The sequence below is a fragment of the Macrosteles quadrilineatus genome, unplaced genomic scaffold (genome assembly GCF_028750875.1).
Source record: "Macrosteles quadrilineatus isolate MER2022 unplaced genomic scaffold, UCM_ALF_1.0 Scaffold_4__1_contigs__length_99947679, whole genome shotgun sequence".
NCBI lineage: Eukaryota > Metazoa > Arthropoda > Insecta > Hemiptera > Cicadellidae > Macrosteles > Macrosteles quadrilineatus.
The window spans coordinates 96,844,257-96,862,579 of NW_026542597.1; the positions used below are offsets into that span (position 1 = coordinate 96,844,257).

The 18,323-nt window shown below is 34.4% G+C and overlaps 1 protein-coding gene across 1 annotated transcript; it reads left to right on the top strand.

Moving 5' to 3' along the window:
• The first annotated feature begins 809 nt into the window (after nucleotides 1–809).
• Nucleotides 810–17,049, top strand: LOC128993177 (uncharacterized). The gene is made up of 4 exons (XM_054416939.1): nucleotides 810–925; nucleotides 3,379–3,495; nucleotides 5,506–6,614; nucleotides 16,875–17,049. The coding sequence occupies exons 2-4, from the start codon at nucleotides 3,379–3,381 to the stop codon at nucleotides 17,047–17,049; spliced, it is 1,401 nt and encodes a 466-aa protein (XP_054272914.1). The 5' UTR covers nucleotides 810–925.
• The last annotated feature ends 1,274 nt before the right edge of the window (nucleotides 17,050–18,323 follow it).

The window sequence follows — 18,323 nt, forward strand, 5'->3', positions numbered from 1 at the left end:
GCCTATCAATCTGGTTCTTCTTGTTCACGACGCCACTATCATAAAATATTTGCATTATTGGTGCGACGACCAATATTACGACGTGGTCTTTGAGCCATGCTCAAAACAAATATAGCAAAACTGTTACTTCCATTGATAAACTAACTTTAACCTAGGATGAAAGTAAACATTGAAATGTAAACTAAACAGTTACAAACAATTAACATATGTTTATCTTATTTAAATAAAACAAGATAAACCCATATGTCATAAACCCAATATAATTTTTCTTTCAACTTACATTAAAATAACAAGCGAAATTGCGTGACCTGTAAAATAAAATCCAGAAGGAAATTTGCAAATATTTTTTACCAAAACATTGTGCTCAGTATTCTTTAGCTGTTGGCCAAATTTCATATCAATTGGTCAAGCCATTACATTCTGATGCTCTTACAAAGAAGTTACAAAGTGAGGGAAAGTGAGCTACGCTCAATAAGCTATGCCACATTTTAATTAAATCAATGCTGTATAAGCTATGCCACATTTTAATTAAAAGCAATATAAGCTGTGCCACATTTCTACGATTATAAGTTATGAAAAAAATTCCATTTCCCATTATTAGCTATGCCACATTTTCACGATTAAACAAGTTGAACAAATTCTCAATTATAAGCTATGCCATTATAAGGTATGACACCCAAACGGAGTCAGAGTTCTCCATTCTTGCTTGAAACAATGAAACCCTATAAAGTAAAGTCATAATAAAACATACTCTGTGGTTGGTTGGTCTATGGATTAAGTAAACCAGCATGAACATGAATAATGGAGTGAAGGAGGTAGGGAAGTGAAACATGAATTTGATTCAATGTTGATGCTCAAAAATATTCCCAATACAGGTAGCTAGCAAGTAAAGAGCACCAGAGAGACTTGACCTGATTAATTAGAGGTAAGATAATTGATTATTTTGGAAACAGATCATAAAAGCATCGACTTGTAAGCTATCAGCAGTCAAAGATAAAAGTAACTTAAGTTATGCCAAACTGTACAGGTTTGATGATTGTGCAACATAGACTGTTGTGAACCATAATTCTGACCTTAAAGCTATTGGTTGTAATATTAATAAAATATACACTTTTTAAAGCATAGTATGAGTGCATGATACACATATACACTCAACTCTGGTTTTATATTAGGTATTTTAATGAGTGAGTAGTATCAGATAAAATTACATGCCAGTGCTTGCAAATGGGTTTGTGTTTGTAAGTTAAAGATTTGCCAAGGCATTCCTAAAGTCATCTGGAGGTAAGTTGGAAAGTGTTTTTCACCACACTATGATGTTTTTAGCTGTTTTACATACTTTAATTGGTGGCTGAAAGTTACGATTTGCTGGCCATTCCAGCTGTCATCATCTTTTACATCCCTAGGGCCACAAAATCAGCTGCTCGCTTACTTTCTTAAAATAAAACATGAATGCATATTAAATACACAATCAGTATACATAGCATTGCAACAGAATTGTGTTATTGTCGCCGCTGTCTAACAACTATTTATTATTATTTTTGCTGATTCCTCAAGTTATTTCTTCACACAACCTTAAAGTTGTATAGTTGTGTTGACTATCTTTGTACATCATTATTGTGCTGAATAGTGGTAATAGGGTATAGTGTGGTGAAAAATTGCATTTGTACCACGGACCGAAATGTTTTTGCAGCTCTCGGTCGTTTTAAGTTCTCGGAACTTAAAAAACTATCTCGAGCCGGCAAAACCTCATTTTCGGCCCTAGGTACGAAATATACTACTAGGACAGGCATTATATTGTGCATTTTTTTGTCACCCCTCATATCACTCTCCCTATGTTGCTCTGATTTGTATTTCTAGATTGTAAATCCTGCAATAATTGCCAAAGTAGTTTGTTTATATAATGTACCTGCTTGCTACTTAACTGTTATCTTGTCAATTGTAAAATACCTGAACTGATTTAAGTCTATATTGTAAACTGGTTTATGCCGTTAATAAACTAATTGAATTGAATCAGCAATTATAACGAGTGCTAGTCAGCTTTAATGCACCTTGCATGTAGTAATTTAAAGAAGACTCGAAGACTCACAGGCTAGAGCCATACTAACCACAAGTAGACTTCTCATCCCATTTTAATATTTGATGCTCGTTTTACGTGTCCGGTGGCACTGGGTGTTAGTGTCGACAAAATTTTTTTATATTATTTTAGGGTTAATATCATGATTTGTGCTTTACTGTTTGGTTATATAATTAGGGTACGAGCTATTGTTTATGATTAGATCATTTTATTTGGTTAAACAAGGTTTTTAATGACTGAAATAACTGGAAACAAATTGTAAACAAAAAATGACCTCTATTGTGCACTGGACGTAACCATAGACTAACCAACACAAGTAGACTTCTCATCCCATTGTAAATTTTGAAGCACGTTTTTCGTGTCTAGTTCATGTATGTGACACAAAGGCGCTAGTGTCGATGAAACTTTGTTTCCATTATTTTAGGGTTAATTTCTTGATTTGTTCTTTACTGTTTGGTTATATAACTAGGGGACAAGTTATTGTTTATGATTAGATCGTATTATTTGGTTAAACGAGGTTTTAATTGGCTGTAATAACGGGAAACAAATTGTAAACAAAACACGACCTCTACATAAACCGTACATGAACTAACAATAAAATTGTCTTCAGCTGTTCCATAAGGATGAGAAATCTACTAAGGGAGTATGTTTTATCTATGACGTAACTAACAATAAAATTGGCTTCAGCTGTTCCATAAAGATGAGAAATTTACTAAGGGAGTATGTTTTTTTTTCTAGCGAGAAATTGCAGTCCTGCTAGTTGAATTATGAGTTTTATCGACAAAATATAATTTTATTGCAATGGAAACTTTACAAAAAAGAGTATAGTAACAATCAGAATTCAACAATTAATTTCAAACTAAAAAACATTTGGAATACCAGCTCTATCTTCAAATTCCCTCGCTGATGACCGCTATTTCTTTCTCGTTAATCTCAGAAACATACTTTTTGCCCTTAAAACTGCACGAATTGTTCTTGATCTTATCTAAATTACCAAACTGTATGGTTTTTTTCAATTTTTCTAATAATTTTTCAGCCATAACCCTTTAAAAATATTTTGGAATTTCATTCCCGAAATTCCATCAACACTTGGGACAAGAGTCGTTGAACATGCATGTCGTTCTCAAGCTTGTGTATACTTTCTTTTTTCATCTAACTTGTTGATGAGGGATAGAGACAAGATGGAGCATCAGTGTCAACGAACCGAACTTGAGTTTTATAGCCTATGATGCATGAGTTTACAAGTCATATATTTTTTGAAAGTGAGTTTGTGATTGACATAGTTATTTTTTGTTTCTTATTAGATGGAGTATATTTATTGTGATTTAGCCATTGAAGTGGCAAAATACCTCACACCAAAGGATATATCTACATGCTGTAGAGTTTCACTCCACTGGCGAGAAGTTTTTGGCAGTAATGAGGTAACTGTGTACCCTAACTTTGTGTTGTAATTTCTTTAAAATTTGTGTTTTGCTTGAAGCACAAAACACCCCCGCTGCAGCAAACCTGCAGAATAAGTGAATTACCTGGCTGGATTTGAACTAAAATATCCCCTTTTAAAATTGTCACGTTTATTCGGAAAAATATAAAATATCTAAATTTGAAGTATATGGACTACTCATTGGATCAAGAGGAACAATTCCTCAACAAGTTGAGAAATTTTGGAAGAAATTCAATTTGGAAAATCAAAGTGTTTATATTTAATATCTTTAACAGCCATAAAATTTTCTATTAATATTATAAGAAACCACCTATATAACAATTATCATAACTAGGTTTAAATAAACTTGCAAAATTTAATGTCATATTATTCTTTGTTCTACAGCAGACTACAATGTGTAGTAAGATTTCAATTTTTTAAATAAATTTGAATTTATATATTTAAATAGGTAACATTAATTGTATTGAATACTACTTACATAGACGTAACTAGGAAGGGGTTACACTAAGGGGCCAGGAATACTCCCCAGGTAACGGGGGGAATTGAGGGGCCCTCCCCTGGGAAAAGTGTTTAAAATTATACCTGCTAACTCATGTTTTAGGCTATTTATAATCATATTAAACATATTTTTATTATAGAAATAAAATTATTGTTGTAAAAAAAATCATTTTTAAAGGATAGATGGGAGTTTAAAACACATAACCCCCCCCCCCCCTCCCGGATACGCCACTGAATAATTGGGTTTGTTTAGTGCTACAGGGAAGGTTTTTTAAATTTACGGAAAGTAAATAAAAGAAACGTCTTATAACACTTAAAACGGTATATTTACGCTTATACTGTTACTCACAAGACGGTAAATATACAAAAAAGATGGTAAGTGGTGATCGATTTCGATTGGACACTCCAATCATCATCAGACCCAATAGGCGAATGACAAGAATCTTTTAAAATTAAATGTCGATAGCTTCCTTAGCATGAAAATGAATGAACAAGTTTGCCAAATGCAATCATGATATCCACAAATGAGCAAAATACAACAGTTTATTTTGTTAAATATATTCCCTAACTGACTGTAAATAGTTATAACACAGATGATACATTGTTATGTTATGTTATTATGTGGAAATATAATACTTTACCTACAACCGTTTTTTAAAGTAGCCGTTTCAGTTAAATTCTCAGAATTGAAAAGTTTCACATAACAGCATTGTTTACTTTCATAACAGCATAGTTTTACTCATAACAACACGGATAACAGACCAATGAGGTTCAAGGATTGTGAGTTAAGTAAAATTGTAATGATTCTAACTTCAACTAATCAGCTGTTCAGGCCAATTTAATTGTTGAGTGGTGCTTGCATCACTGTCAGTAGCAATAAGAGATACAAACGAAAACATAACCTTTATTAGAAGTTATGAGTAGTGATATTTAGTAATTAAAATACTGACGTAGGTAAAGTAGTGTACGCAACTGGCGTAAATAGTGTTAACAACACTTTTAGAAGTTTTTAAGGCACTCGCCAAGGCTCGTGCCTTAAATTTTCTCTTGTTGTTAACACTATCTTTACGCAGTCGTTGCGTAAACTACTATTTAGTGGTTGAGAATAAACAATGGTATGGTCAATTGAATATACTTTGCTAAAAAAAGGTAAGTTCACCTCAAATTGAAAATATTAATAAGCAAATTTTTAATTTAGACTTTTTTTTAGCTTTACAAAACAGTTTGGATACTACTATACTATTATATATATACTATACTACTTACTTACCCTACTAGGGCCATCTATAGAAGATTCATAATTTTTTTCAGATGTTGAATGTTTTTTTCAAACTGCCTTCTTGAACATGGGGTTAGATTTAAGATCCTGCAACAATATGAAACCTAGTCAATCAGGAGGCAATCATAAAGCAATGTCTTGGTTTAATTAGCTACAATGTACAAAGGTGTTTTCTTGTGAGGTAAATAGAAATCAATTACTTGTTTTCGACAGGTTTGGCAGCGTCTGTGCGACTCTGAGATAGAGGAGTACCTGAGGACAACTCCGTGTGTAGTGGAGCCAATATTTCAACTCCCTCAACATAATGGCACTTCACTACCTCCTCTGAGTCAATGGAAAGCCGCCTTTCTACGAGAACAACACTTGTGGACAAACTGGCAAAACCGGAACTTCAAAACTGTGGAATATGATTTGGGAAATGAGAAGAATTCTACAGAGAAATTTGTAACAAATGATTTGATAATGAGGTTTCTTCCCAATTCAGTGGAACTGTGGGACGTAAGAGCGGATCGTCCAGTTCTAAAGGACACAATATCATTCGGAAAAACAAGATGGTACACTCCTACGGTTTTAGAGAACGGGTTTGTTACCCTCAAGGGCTATTACAATGATAATGGTAATGATCACTATTTTACAGAAATTTTCAAGGTTAATCAAAATGAACGCTCTGTAACCCTAAAATGGTATATTGAACGAAATGGCAAAGAATTGTCTCTCAGACCGGGGTGCAGCGAGGAATCAGTTAAGAACAGATTTTGTTCCGTAAAAGAATTGAATATAGTTATTACTCCAGGGGGGAAGTGCATCGGATACCTCAGCTACCCCTCCTCCAATCCCTCGTACCCTGGTGGTATCATGCACTCATTTTGTGTGTGGGATTTAGAAAATGGAGTAGAACTCAGAAAAGAATCCCTATTCCTACCAGATTGTTATTTGATAATTGAAGGATGTAAATCTAGTTCAAATCAATGTGAAGATGTGGTAGTCATTTTACCTTACCCATTTAGCACCCCTGATAGATCAGGGCTTGCTTTTGGTACTTTAGAATTTCAAGTTTATAATGTAAATAATCTTAAATTCTTTCCGTTTAAGAAAAGGTGTACTTATATTGATCAGGTTTCAGAATCAGAATATGAATCAGATTATGAATCAGAATATGAATCAGAATATGAACCAGATTCAGAAAAAAAATGTAGGGAAGATCGAACTTTTTGGGTTATAACTGATGGGTTTTTGGCCCTTTCGGACTGTGGCCGTGAAGGCCGTGAAGCCAAAGAGTTCATAAGAATTTTCAACTACCAAACTGGTCACGAGCTGTACAAGTTGGAAACAAATGATTATAACACAGCAATTGAGGTGATTGGGGATACATTCCTATTCACGAAAAATATATCTTTACCATCAAGCTACACTCCGGGAACAATATGCGACGATTTATTTTTTGCAGGAGATGAAAAAGATAAGTTGCTCTTGTGCTCGGTTTCGCCTTCTGGAAGAGTTTGTGAAGATGTATTGGGTAGTAGATATATAGAAGAATTCTATGTCGTTGGAAGGACAGGGTTTATACAGGTTTTATATATCAGTGGTGTTACTAAAGTTTGGAGAGTTGATAGATTTTTCAATTTTCAATTTTCCTTTCCTGATGAAGGAGTTAATGGAGCTTGCACTAAAGTAATTACAACAACAGGTCCTCCAAACACATTGGGGATCTCATACTATTGGTAGTACATCAGGGTTGACAAGTGTTAGTAGATGTTGCAGAACTGACTTCTATTGAGAGTCTAATAAACAGCATGGATAGTGAATAATGCTACTGTTTACTTAACATAGTCAACAAAGACAGAGATTACACGAGAGTCAGATCCCTCAAGTTTGAATTCATGTGAAAAAAGTTATAGAAATTACGCATTAATTCTACTGTCATGGGTACCACAATTATTGTTATCTCTGTAACTTTGTTCTTCGTCTAGTCTTTCCTAAGATTCTTTGTTCTGATTATTTCTTATCCATATCATCCATATCAAATCATTCAACTACCTATTGAAATAATAATCAACACTATAATAATGAGGTATAACCTATAGTCAATACAGTGTTCTAAATGCTTAATAAATCAATGCTGTGCCAGGCAAAAAGGTTTGCATTCTGCAGTATTCATACACCAAATCATACTATATAATTTTATAAATGCATGTGAAAGTTTGTGTGTTTGTTTATTTGTTTGTTTGAAGTTCAATCACGCATTAACGACTGGTCGGATTGGGTTGAAATCTGGTATGATGATAGTTCACATTCTTGATCTCAAAAATCCTTTCGGTCTCTGTCCCAGTTAGAGTTCCCCATGTTAACCCTGAATATTCATATTTAAAGAATTTTGTCAGCTGTTTCAACTACACAAGTTGGTTCTATGATACTTTTTGGTTGGTTCTATGAAATTCTTTAGCATTAAAAAGTTACAAGGCTTACCAACAGGGTGCAGCACTATATTATTTTTTTGCATTTATGAACCAAAAGCTGTGATACCCAATGAGAACTTTACTTTTTTCTATTGTTTAGGTGCAGCGGAAGAACATTATGGCTATTTTAGATGTGCTATACTACAGTATAGGGTAAATTAAAAGAACAACATTTTTATAAACCGTGTCCTCTCCCATTTGCAAACGTAAAGCACGAGTATAACTGCAATAAGCATTTTATACTTATACGCCAACCCCGTACAAAGGACGGGTACTCTGCTAGCAAAATATTCTTTTTTTAAACTATTCTTACAACCTCATTTTGTATTTATAATAACATTGTACATTTAAATTTACAATTACATTTATAATTACTATTTATTAAATCCTAATAAACCCTGTCATAAATATCAACCACCCGCAAATACAATTTTATTCACCTTCAACCTATAAAGGTAACAATATAAATACAATAATCTTTTTTGAACAATATGGATTCATCCGATAACAGTGGTTTTATATGGTACTAGCTGTCCCGACAGACGTCGTCCCGTCCTATAATGTGGTTTTATGTCAAATGTTAGTTCATTTTCAGAGCTCGTTCACATCGCTTAATCACGTCCTGGTTGAAGTTCGTTTGCTACGCTTACTCACCTTTAGGTTGGAGCTCGTTCGCTGCGCTCACTTGCCTTCAGGTTTAGGTTTTGCTACTCTAACTCGCCTCTAGTTGAAGTTCGTTCGCTACTCTCACTCACCTTGGTTGCAAATTAGCTGATGTCATAAATAAATAAAAAATAATAGTGCTGCACCCTGTTGGTAAACCTATTAACTTTTTAATGCTATTGAACATCACAGAATCAAATTGTTTAGTTGAGCCATAGACAAAAATAATTAAATATAGACTGTCAGCCGTGCTATGGTTACCATAGGTTCTGGCGCACACCGCTTGGGGCGCCGTGTAGTTTCGTAGCTAACTACACGCTACACGGCGCTCCAAGTGGTGTGCGCCAGAACCAACGGTAACCACATCACAGCTGACGGGCTATATTTAATTCTTTTTGTCTGTGGTTGAACCAGCTGTTAAGATTCTTTAATTCCATTTAAATATTTTTTTTTTTTTTTTTTTTTTTTACTTTATTTAATTTACAATCTGTTCAAGTTGAACAATAAGCAAATGATATAAATAGTAATACAAAAATAACTTGAAGAACATGAGCTAGTGATTGACCACCGTCAACACTATAGCAAACAAAGAGAATTTTGATAACACTTAGCCGAATCTGATTGGTAGGTCCAATATCGTATGTCGCTTCAGTCTGTAGATGGTGTTTTGATTGTCCAATAAATTAAGTGCAAGATGATTTGAATGTCCAATTTTATAATGTATTTTTCACTATATTTTGTAATTTCTTCTTTTACTCATAAGATTAACATGGGAAACTCCAGAGCCACTGGGGCAGAGCCCTTTTGATAGATCTGCACCAAACTTCACCCAAACCTTCCCGGGGGTGTATGTAATAACTTCCCATTAATTTTCATCATGATCGGATGGCCGGTTTGGTAACGCATAAAGGACAAACAAACAGACAAGCATACATTGGATTTTATATATAAAGATAGCACAACTAGCTGTAACCCGCGGGCTTTGCCCCGTTTAACTTCTTAATTTTCAAGATTATCTCGTTCGCATGGCTCAATCAGGTCCTGGTTGAAGTTTGTTCGCTACGCTCACTCACCTGTAGGTTGGAGCTCGTTCGCTACGCTCACTCACCGTTAGGTTGGAGCTCGTTCGCTGCGCTCACTTGCCTTCAGGTTAGCTCGTTCGCTACGCTAACTCACCTCCAGGTTGAAGTTCGTTCGCTACGCTCACTCACCTTTTGGTTGCAAATTAGCTGTTGTCATAAATGTAAAAGAAATAATAGTGCTGCACCCTGTTGGTAATCCTTGTAACTTTAATGCTATTGAACATCATAGAACAGAACCAACTTGTTTAATTGAAACAGCTGTTAAGATACAATAATTCCATTTCTCATAAGGTTAACTTGGGAAACTCCAGAGCCACTGGGGCGGAGCCCGAAAGGATTTTTTAAATAAGAATATGCCTATATGTTAATCGGGAATGTGAGCTATCATCATGCCAAATTTCAGCCCAATCCGACCAGTATTTTTCGCGTTCACTTGTCACAAACATACATCCATACATCCATACATCCATACATCCAAACTTTCTCATTTATAATATTAGTAGGATAAATCAATAATGAAATTTGTCATTTATTAAATAAATTGATCCTTCTGTATCATATGTTTTAAACACAGTTTATAAAGTTCAAAATAATTGTAAGCCAGAATTTGTTTGAAATGTATTCAAGAATGTGTGCTACCCATATGAAAGAAATTAGATTTGGTAATGAGATAATTTAATCTTCTGTGCATAGAACGATGATATATAAAAAATCTTTCCATGTTATTATCAATTAGACTTATCAATAATTTAGTTAGTGAGGTAAAAAATCTTAATAACCCTAAAATTTTTCTAAAGCATTAAAAAAGCTGTTATTACAAATTATACTTCATCTTTGTAAATTATAAAGATGAAGTATAAACTTATTACATAAGGATAGATTTAGTTTTTTCCATATAGCGAAGTAGCCTCTGACACAACATGTTAATTTTAGAGGCCGTTTTTCAACAGATGTTCTTGAAATTTTGTATCAATGTAGTTGAATAGTTATATTAAAGCTCGTATACCTTCAAAGTTAGAAAATGAAAAAAATAATTAGTTTTATTAGTGTTTAAAAGTGACTCAATATACGTTACTTTAAGATTTTTTTTGTACTTATACTATTATTGATTTTCTTGGATATATCATGTATGAGGGCCCTAGAACCAACAATAATCTGTAAGGAAAAAAGTTTTAACATTATATCTTCACACATTCCATCCGGAGCGAGGGACGTCCAAGGCATGTTTTTATTGTTTTCGCAGGGGTGAAGAAGACTCTTAACAATTCCATAATAGTTTTAGGTGATAAAATCTTTGGTTTTCAATGTATTATGTTTTGATTTGTAAGTTTTAATTTTTTTTTTGCATTTCTGTCCAGTATTGTTATATAATTAGGGTTTTCACTTATTATAAGTAAATTTTAGATGTTCATAACCCACAACTTTGTAAACGTATTGTTTGTGTATTTTGATGTTCCAGTCATTTTCAAAAATGTATATAAATACATTTTGTACAAATATATAAATACATTTTGCTGAGGTGGCCTCAGCAAACCTGCAGACTAAGCGAATTTCCATTTGCCTAATTGGATTTACACTAAAATGTCTCCTTAAATATCACATTTATTCCCTCTTTAAATAGCATTAGTTTAATGAATACTCTAGGTTTGCTACAACAGGGAGGGTAGAAAAGTGTTTTTTTTTTTTGTTAATAGTTTAGTATGAAATAGGCCATGCAATGCATTTTCCATATGTTATCAAAATAATATTTTCATAAACAAGCAAACTACAACAGTGTGTGCTGTACTTATTTTCCATAAGAATAACATGGGAATTTTAAATTTACAATTTGTTGGATTTTTCTCCGTAACCAGTAGGTGCATAATAACGCTTCAATATACTAAATTATTTGTTTTTTTAAGCTCTACAAAATGGTTTGGAAATAAATTGCTAAATTTTATGTTTTTAGGGTCAAAAATGGGTAAAACAATTTTCACCCTATAAACCCCTGTTCCCATTGTCCGATCATGCTGGTTCGCTAACTCGTTCAAATAAATTTAGGTTTACACGTTTATAACAAATTTCATCAAAATCTGACCTTTTTTGCTTGAGTTATCTTGCTAACGGACACAAATATCATATGAATTTGACCAAATGGTATTTTTGGCCTCTTGGTATCTCAAAACAAAAAAGTAAATCGGTTCTGGGTCCAAGTCTTACCATGAGTACTACGGTAATACAGTAGCTTATTCCCTATATGGGAAATTCGCTAAACGCTAAAAGCCCAATAATGTAGTAATTTTTTTTTTGGGGGGGGGGGATTTGTGAAGGTTACAGTGGTGATTCTGCTATTAATTGGGAAATAACGAGATAGCTGTGGATGAGAGGCTGCTATGTCTATCCCTAACCTATGTTGCAAGTAATATTTTACTTATATAATTGATACCAGTGTGCCTGTTGCTCAAAATCAAGCAATTTTTAAGTACTGGTATTATACAGGAGTTATAAAAAAAACAAAAGTCATCTTCTATGCGTGCTCAAAATTGAGCAATTGACAAGAGTACCGTTATTATACAGGCGTTATTTAAAACTGCAGTAATAACAGTCATAATTTTCAATTTCGATAAGTTTATAAGACTAAGCTTATGTAACTAATTGAAATACTCACGCTAATAATAACGGGTTGAAATAATGAACACTTGTTGTAAAAATATTTTATCATTTTTTAGAAGCCGGCCTTATTTTTTAATGTTTTATACAAATGTGTCCCGACTTATAGCTGTTACCAGTAAACATTTAGTGCAAGTATTCGTTTGATCTGTCATTAGGTAGGTTTTATTTACAAGTGTAAGTGTTTTGCGAGATGAGAAGGTAGATTAACTTATCGATGAAGTGGAGGCACGGCCCCCTCTTTATAATCTTTGAAAGAGTATTTGGACATTATATTAAAGAAAAAGTTATGGGAAGAAGGAAGAAGTATGTGAAGCTGTGGTGGACAACTGGGGTACACTGCAAACAAAGGAAAGGAATGAAGGTAAGCTTTGATTAGTAATGTTGTTTATTATCAAACGCTATTTACAAAGCAATTAACAATAAATCTATTATGAACGTCCAAAACTTCTTCGTGTAACAATATGCTTTACTATGCTGTAGGGTATTTATGATGGATATTATAAACAACTGTTGTAATTGAAATGAAATTAAATGAAACTAAATGAAGATGATTTACCCATTTAAACAGGCAAAGTTAGGAATTCAAATCGGTCACAATCAGTTACGTGCACAACTCCAAACCTTGTTAATATGAACATTGAAGTGAACAGTTTTTTTTCAATGTCAGAGTACTTTGTGTAGTTTTTTTTTGTCCTAGTCACAAGCCCGGAATTTTTTTTCACATTACTTCAGGCTAGACCTAGGGGGCCTAGGGGCATTATCACATAGATAAAATCCATTGGTGATTTGGCGGGATGTGAACCCGGGACCTCTGGATCCGAAGTCCCGCGCTCTAACCACTAGACCAGCTCGCTCCCCCTCTAGTACTTTGTGTAGTAGAATGGAATTATTTCCATGAATTTGCAACGGCATTGTTGTCGGTATTATCTGGCTGGGAGATATAATGGTTTGCTGTAGCGTTGCCAGCAGCGCGGTTTCTACCTTGACGGTAATGGGGTAGCGGATTTTTATCCCCCTGGAATTTTACCCCCTGGGCAAACGTGACGTCACAAACCAGGGGGTAAAATTCCGGCCGCGAACTTTTGAGTTTCGCGACATCAGCTCGATGGATTAAACGCGGAATTAAACATATATTTTCACGGTTGTGAGTTTAATTAGAACACATCAAATTATAAAAACCTAGAATGTACGGCCCGGATTTTTACCCCCGGAATTTTACCCCCTGGCCATAGATATAAATTAGTGAGAATGATTAATTATCGTCATTCAGTTTTAATTTAATGGTAAACATTTTATTATTAAGTAGCCTATCTTAATTTATATGTAACATTAACTAATCGGACAGGGTTTTAATATAAATTTTGAGATTCGAGTGTCAGGATTCGATCTTTGAAGCCAACTGTTGGTTAATATGATCAAAATAAAACAGCGAATTCTGTTTACTTAGTTGAGGTTACAAAATAAATAAATAAAGATAGGCTACTAAATAATGAAATGTTTACAATTAATTAAAAACAGAAATAAGAAAATCAATCATTCAATTTCTAAAATCAGCCAGGGGGTAAAATTCCGGGGGGTAAAATTCTGGGGGGTAAATTCCGGCCCGTACATCTTCAGTTGCCTAAACGCTAGTTATATGGACAGGGGGTAAAATTCCGGTTTTTATCGCTAATCTAATTAATCACGCTCTAATAAATAAATAAATAAAGATAGGCTACTAAATAATGACATGTTTACAATTAATTAAAAACAGAAATAAGAAAATCAATCATTCAATTTCTAAAATCAGCCAGGGGGTAAAATTCCGGGGGGTAAAATTCTGGGGGGTAAAATTCCGGGGGTAAAATTCCGGGGGGTAAAATTCCGGGGGTAAAAATCCGGCCCGTACATCTTCAGTTGCCTAAACGCTAGTTATATGGACAGGGGGTAAAATTCCGGTTTTTATCGCTAATCTAATTAATCACGCTCTGACAAATTTCATTAGACTTCCAAATCCACGGGGGTAAAATTCCGGCCGCGAACAAACTTTTGGCCACTCAGGTTACTACGTCATAGTGACGTCAGCTTTGCCCAGGGGGTAAAATTCCAGGGGGATAAAATTCCGGCGACCCACGGTAATTACTACCTTTACAGAAAAATAAAAACGTCATTTTCGGATTCAGCGTAAAATTTAGGTCATTATGGAAAACAAATCTCACTTTTGCGACTAGTCATGACGTCGGAATAATTACCCAATCTGAGACTGAAAGACAATATAGTTCATACGTTTGAATCAACCCATCTTACAATATTTTGTATCAAACCAAGGCCCACTAGAAAAAACAGGCCATCCTGCAGCATGGGCAGCGCTCTTAAACTCTTACCATTAAAATTCAAAACCTTACAAACAGCCAGCTTGTTTTTTATTTGGGTCGCCGGAATTTTATCCCCCTGGAATTGTACCCCTGGTCAAAGCTGACGTCACTATGACGTAGTAACCTCAGCGCTCAAAAGTTTGTTCGCGGGCGGAATTTTACCCCCGCTGATTCGGAAGTCTAATGAAAATAGACAGAGCGTGATTAATTTGACTATCAAAACCGGAATTTTACCCCCTGTCCATATAACTAGCGTTTAGACAACTGAAGATGTACGGGCTGGATTTTTACCCCCGGAATTTTACCCCCTGGCCCGATTTATCAATTATTAAGAATGATTGATTTTCTTATTTCTGTTTTTATTTGATTGTAAACATTTTATTATTAAGTATCCTACCATTATTTATTTATTTTGTAATCTTAACTTAGTAAACATAATTCGCTGTTTTTTTTATGTTCGGGTTCGGGATTTGCGTTTGTGGCCAACTGTTGGTTAATAAGTATGTAAAATAAACTGAGCTGCTCATTTAAATAACAATAGGGTGAACATTTTTCTTAAACGATTTTATTGTACCACCGTGAAAAACAATGTATTTCGTTTCAGTTGTACAATTACACAAAACAAAAACATCGTTTTACCATCCTACTAATATTATAAATGAGAAAGTTTGGATTTATGGATGTATGGATGGATGTATGTTTGTGACAAGTGAACGCGAAAAATACTGGTCGGATTGGGCTGAAATTTGGCATGATGATAGCTCACATTCCCGATTAACATATAGGCATATTCTTATTTCAAAAATCCTTTCGGGCTCCGCCCCAGTGGCTCTGGAGTTTCCCATGTTAACCTTATTTTTTTTAACTTTATTTTATTTTACAATCTGTTCAGTACAACTGTGAACAATTAGTAAAAGGCATAATATAATGAAATGAAATGAAATGAAATGAAATAATATTTTATTTCCCATTAATTATTTACAGACAAGTACATTGTATTTTTTTCTTTTCTTAAATATGAAACAGCAAAATATTACTAACTAGATAACAAAACAAAAATTATATACTGTAGAAATAAGTAAATAAAAGTGTTAAAAAAAAAATACATTCTATAAGAAAGGAAAAAGTCTACATAGGCAGGGCCTGTGCGTAGACTGAGTTGCGAAAAGATTAATTTAAATGGGAAGTAAAAAATATATAAGAGAAAAAAAATCGTATAATTTAAACCTTTTTTTTATTTGTCTTGCTTGAAGCTGAATTTTTAGTGTTCTGGAATAAATTGACGGTAAAAAAAAAAAAAATTCTTTATGCAAACAGAGGTAATTTATAATATCTGGTGAAGATTGAAGAGGAGAGGTGGGGTGTAGTGTATTAGTCAGTCAGTGAAAGTGGTGTATCAGTGATTGTGTAGGGTCAACGGTCAGGTCCACCCAACGCGATAACGGCCTCGGTGTCCTCTGTACTCAGACCAACAAGCCACCCCACAACATGCTTCTTAAATAGAGAGAGAGAGGGTGAATTTAGAATGTTGACATTTTGATATCTGTTACACATGTTACGATAAATGATTTGGGTTAAGTGAAAGCAATTCGTATTTGAAAATGATTTGAAAGATTGTGGAACACTTACACCAACATTTCGAGAAAAGCGCGTATTGTGGGGATGAGTAATTTTTACAAAAATATTATCAAAGTTTTTGTACATGTGAACTAAAATAAATTTTAAAAATAACTGCCTGACTGTCAAAACTCCCGATTCTACAAAAAGATCGTCAGTCGAATATCTAAAGTGTTTTTTAAAAGCAACTTTAAGTATTGTTTTCTGCACTACAAAAACAGGTTGCAAGATAGTTTTGTAAGCACCACCAAAAGCAATAATTCCAAAAGACAACAATGATTGAACATATGCATAGTATGCTATTTTAATTTCTTGCTCTTCGAGAATATCACTAAGTTGCCTAAATGCATAAATATATTTACGTAATTTATTTTTTAGGTATTCAACATGTTCCGACCATTTCATCTTTGAATCAAAAACAATACCAAGATATTTGTATGAATCAACTTTTTCAATTTTGCTACAAAAACAAGAGTTATTGAAATGATTTCCACAGACATGAATAGTTAGGTTATCAAGTTTGTATTCGGTTATCTTGCGTAATGAAATTGGCATAAATTTTGTTTTAGATATATTAAGGGACAATACATTTTGATCAAGCCATTTTTTTAGTAAACAGAGGTCTGATTCTGCCTTGTTTTTAACCTCCTCCCAGGATGCTCCGGTTACAAATATTAGAGTATCATCAGCAAATAATGTTAATTTCCCTTCTGTTTGAATTTTAGAAATATTATTAATATAAATGAGGAATAAAACAGGACCAAGGGTCGAACCCTGGACTACACCATACTCCACTGGCAATACATCGCTTGCCACTTCACCAAGTGCGACAGTTTGCAGCCTATCAGAGAGGTAGCTGCTGAACCAAGCGAGCGAGGTGCCACGCACCCCGACAAGCTCAAGTTTACCCAACAACCTACTTCTGTCCACTGAGTCAAAAGCTTTTTTCAAGTCTAAGAAAATTAACATGCTTCGTTTGTTGCCATAAATTGCCTCGTTAATGTATTTATTAATATCAAATAAAGCATCAGATATGTTTTTGTCACTCCTGAAACCATACTGATTTTCACTTAAAATATTGCACTGGTGGAGGTAAAAAACAAGTTGGTCTTTGGCAATTTTCTCTAAAAGCTTAGCAATTACACTTAACAAAGAAATCGGACGATAGTTATTCATGTCTGTGAAATCATTAGATTTGTGCAATGGAATGATCTTGGCCAATTTAAGCTCGTTTGGGAATATACCAGATGTCAGGCTAATATTGACAATGTGCAGAAGAGGAGCACATAGAGAGTGGATGTTTTCTTTAAGAACAAAGGCCGAGATACCATCATGGCCCGGCGCAGACCCTCCGCGCAGACCCTGGACGTAACGTTCTATGTCAGCGTGTGTGACCGTGTTGAATGTAAAATTCGTGTCAAGTGAGAAGTCAGCGTCGTTTACGACTGGAGCCCCAGCTGAATTTATTGAGTTGGCCAATTTAGAACCTACTGATGTAAAAAAGTTATTGAAATCGTTTGCTATTTTAATCTTAATGTTCGCATTATTCGAAGAACCAGGTAAAACTTTTTCAAATGGGAAATGGTCCTTAGTGCAATTCCTGCCTGATATTTCACTAACTATGCCCCAAAATAATTTTGGATCCCTGTTAGATTCTGAAATTTTACCCCTATAATAATTTTTCTTTGCAATTTTTATGTTTTGATTTAAAGATAGGCGCAGGGCCCTGAATCTATCTAGTAGTAATAAATTAAACGGTTGGGTTTTGATCTTTTTACTTAGCTTGTCTCGTTTTCGAATTAATTTTATGAGATCTACGGTAATCCAAGGCTTTATTTTTATAAATCTTGTAGAGTGATGTTTGATTGTTTTAGTTGAGGCTTTGATGCAGTTACTCAGTGTCGAACAAAAACATGCTGTGCACTGATTAACCTCGTGATTGCTCATGATTGGACTCCAGTCTGTTTTTGTAATATGTTCAGTTAATGTAGCGTGATCAATGTAGGTGCGAAATTGGTTCTGTGACTGAGTGTCAGTTCCTGTAGGTGTATGAATGGTGTTAGTGATTGTAAGAGCAGTGCTGTAATGGTCAGTGATATGAGAGTGTATGACAGCAGATTTGACTCGTCTCATATCTTGGAAACGGACAAAAATGTGGTCAATACAAGTAGATGTGTTGTGTGTCACTCTGGTCGGCTTGTCGATGC

Excerpts from the sequence above, each read along its gene's own strand:
- LOC128993177 (XM_054416939.1), top strand. The coding sequence starts at position 3,379 with ATGGAGTATATTTATTGTGATTTAGCCATTGAAGTGGCAAAATACCTC. Across the intron at positions 3,496-5,505 it reads AAGTTTTTGGCAGTAATGAG|GTTTGGCAGCGTCTGTGCGA; the intron begins GTAACTGTGTAC and ends TGTTTTCGACAG. Across the intron at positions 6,615-16,874 it reads ACTGGTCACGAGCTGTACAA|GACCAAGGGTCGAACCCTGG; the intron begins GTTGGAAACAAA and ends GGAATAAAACAG.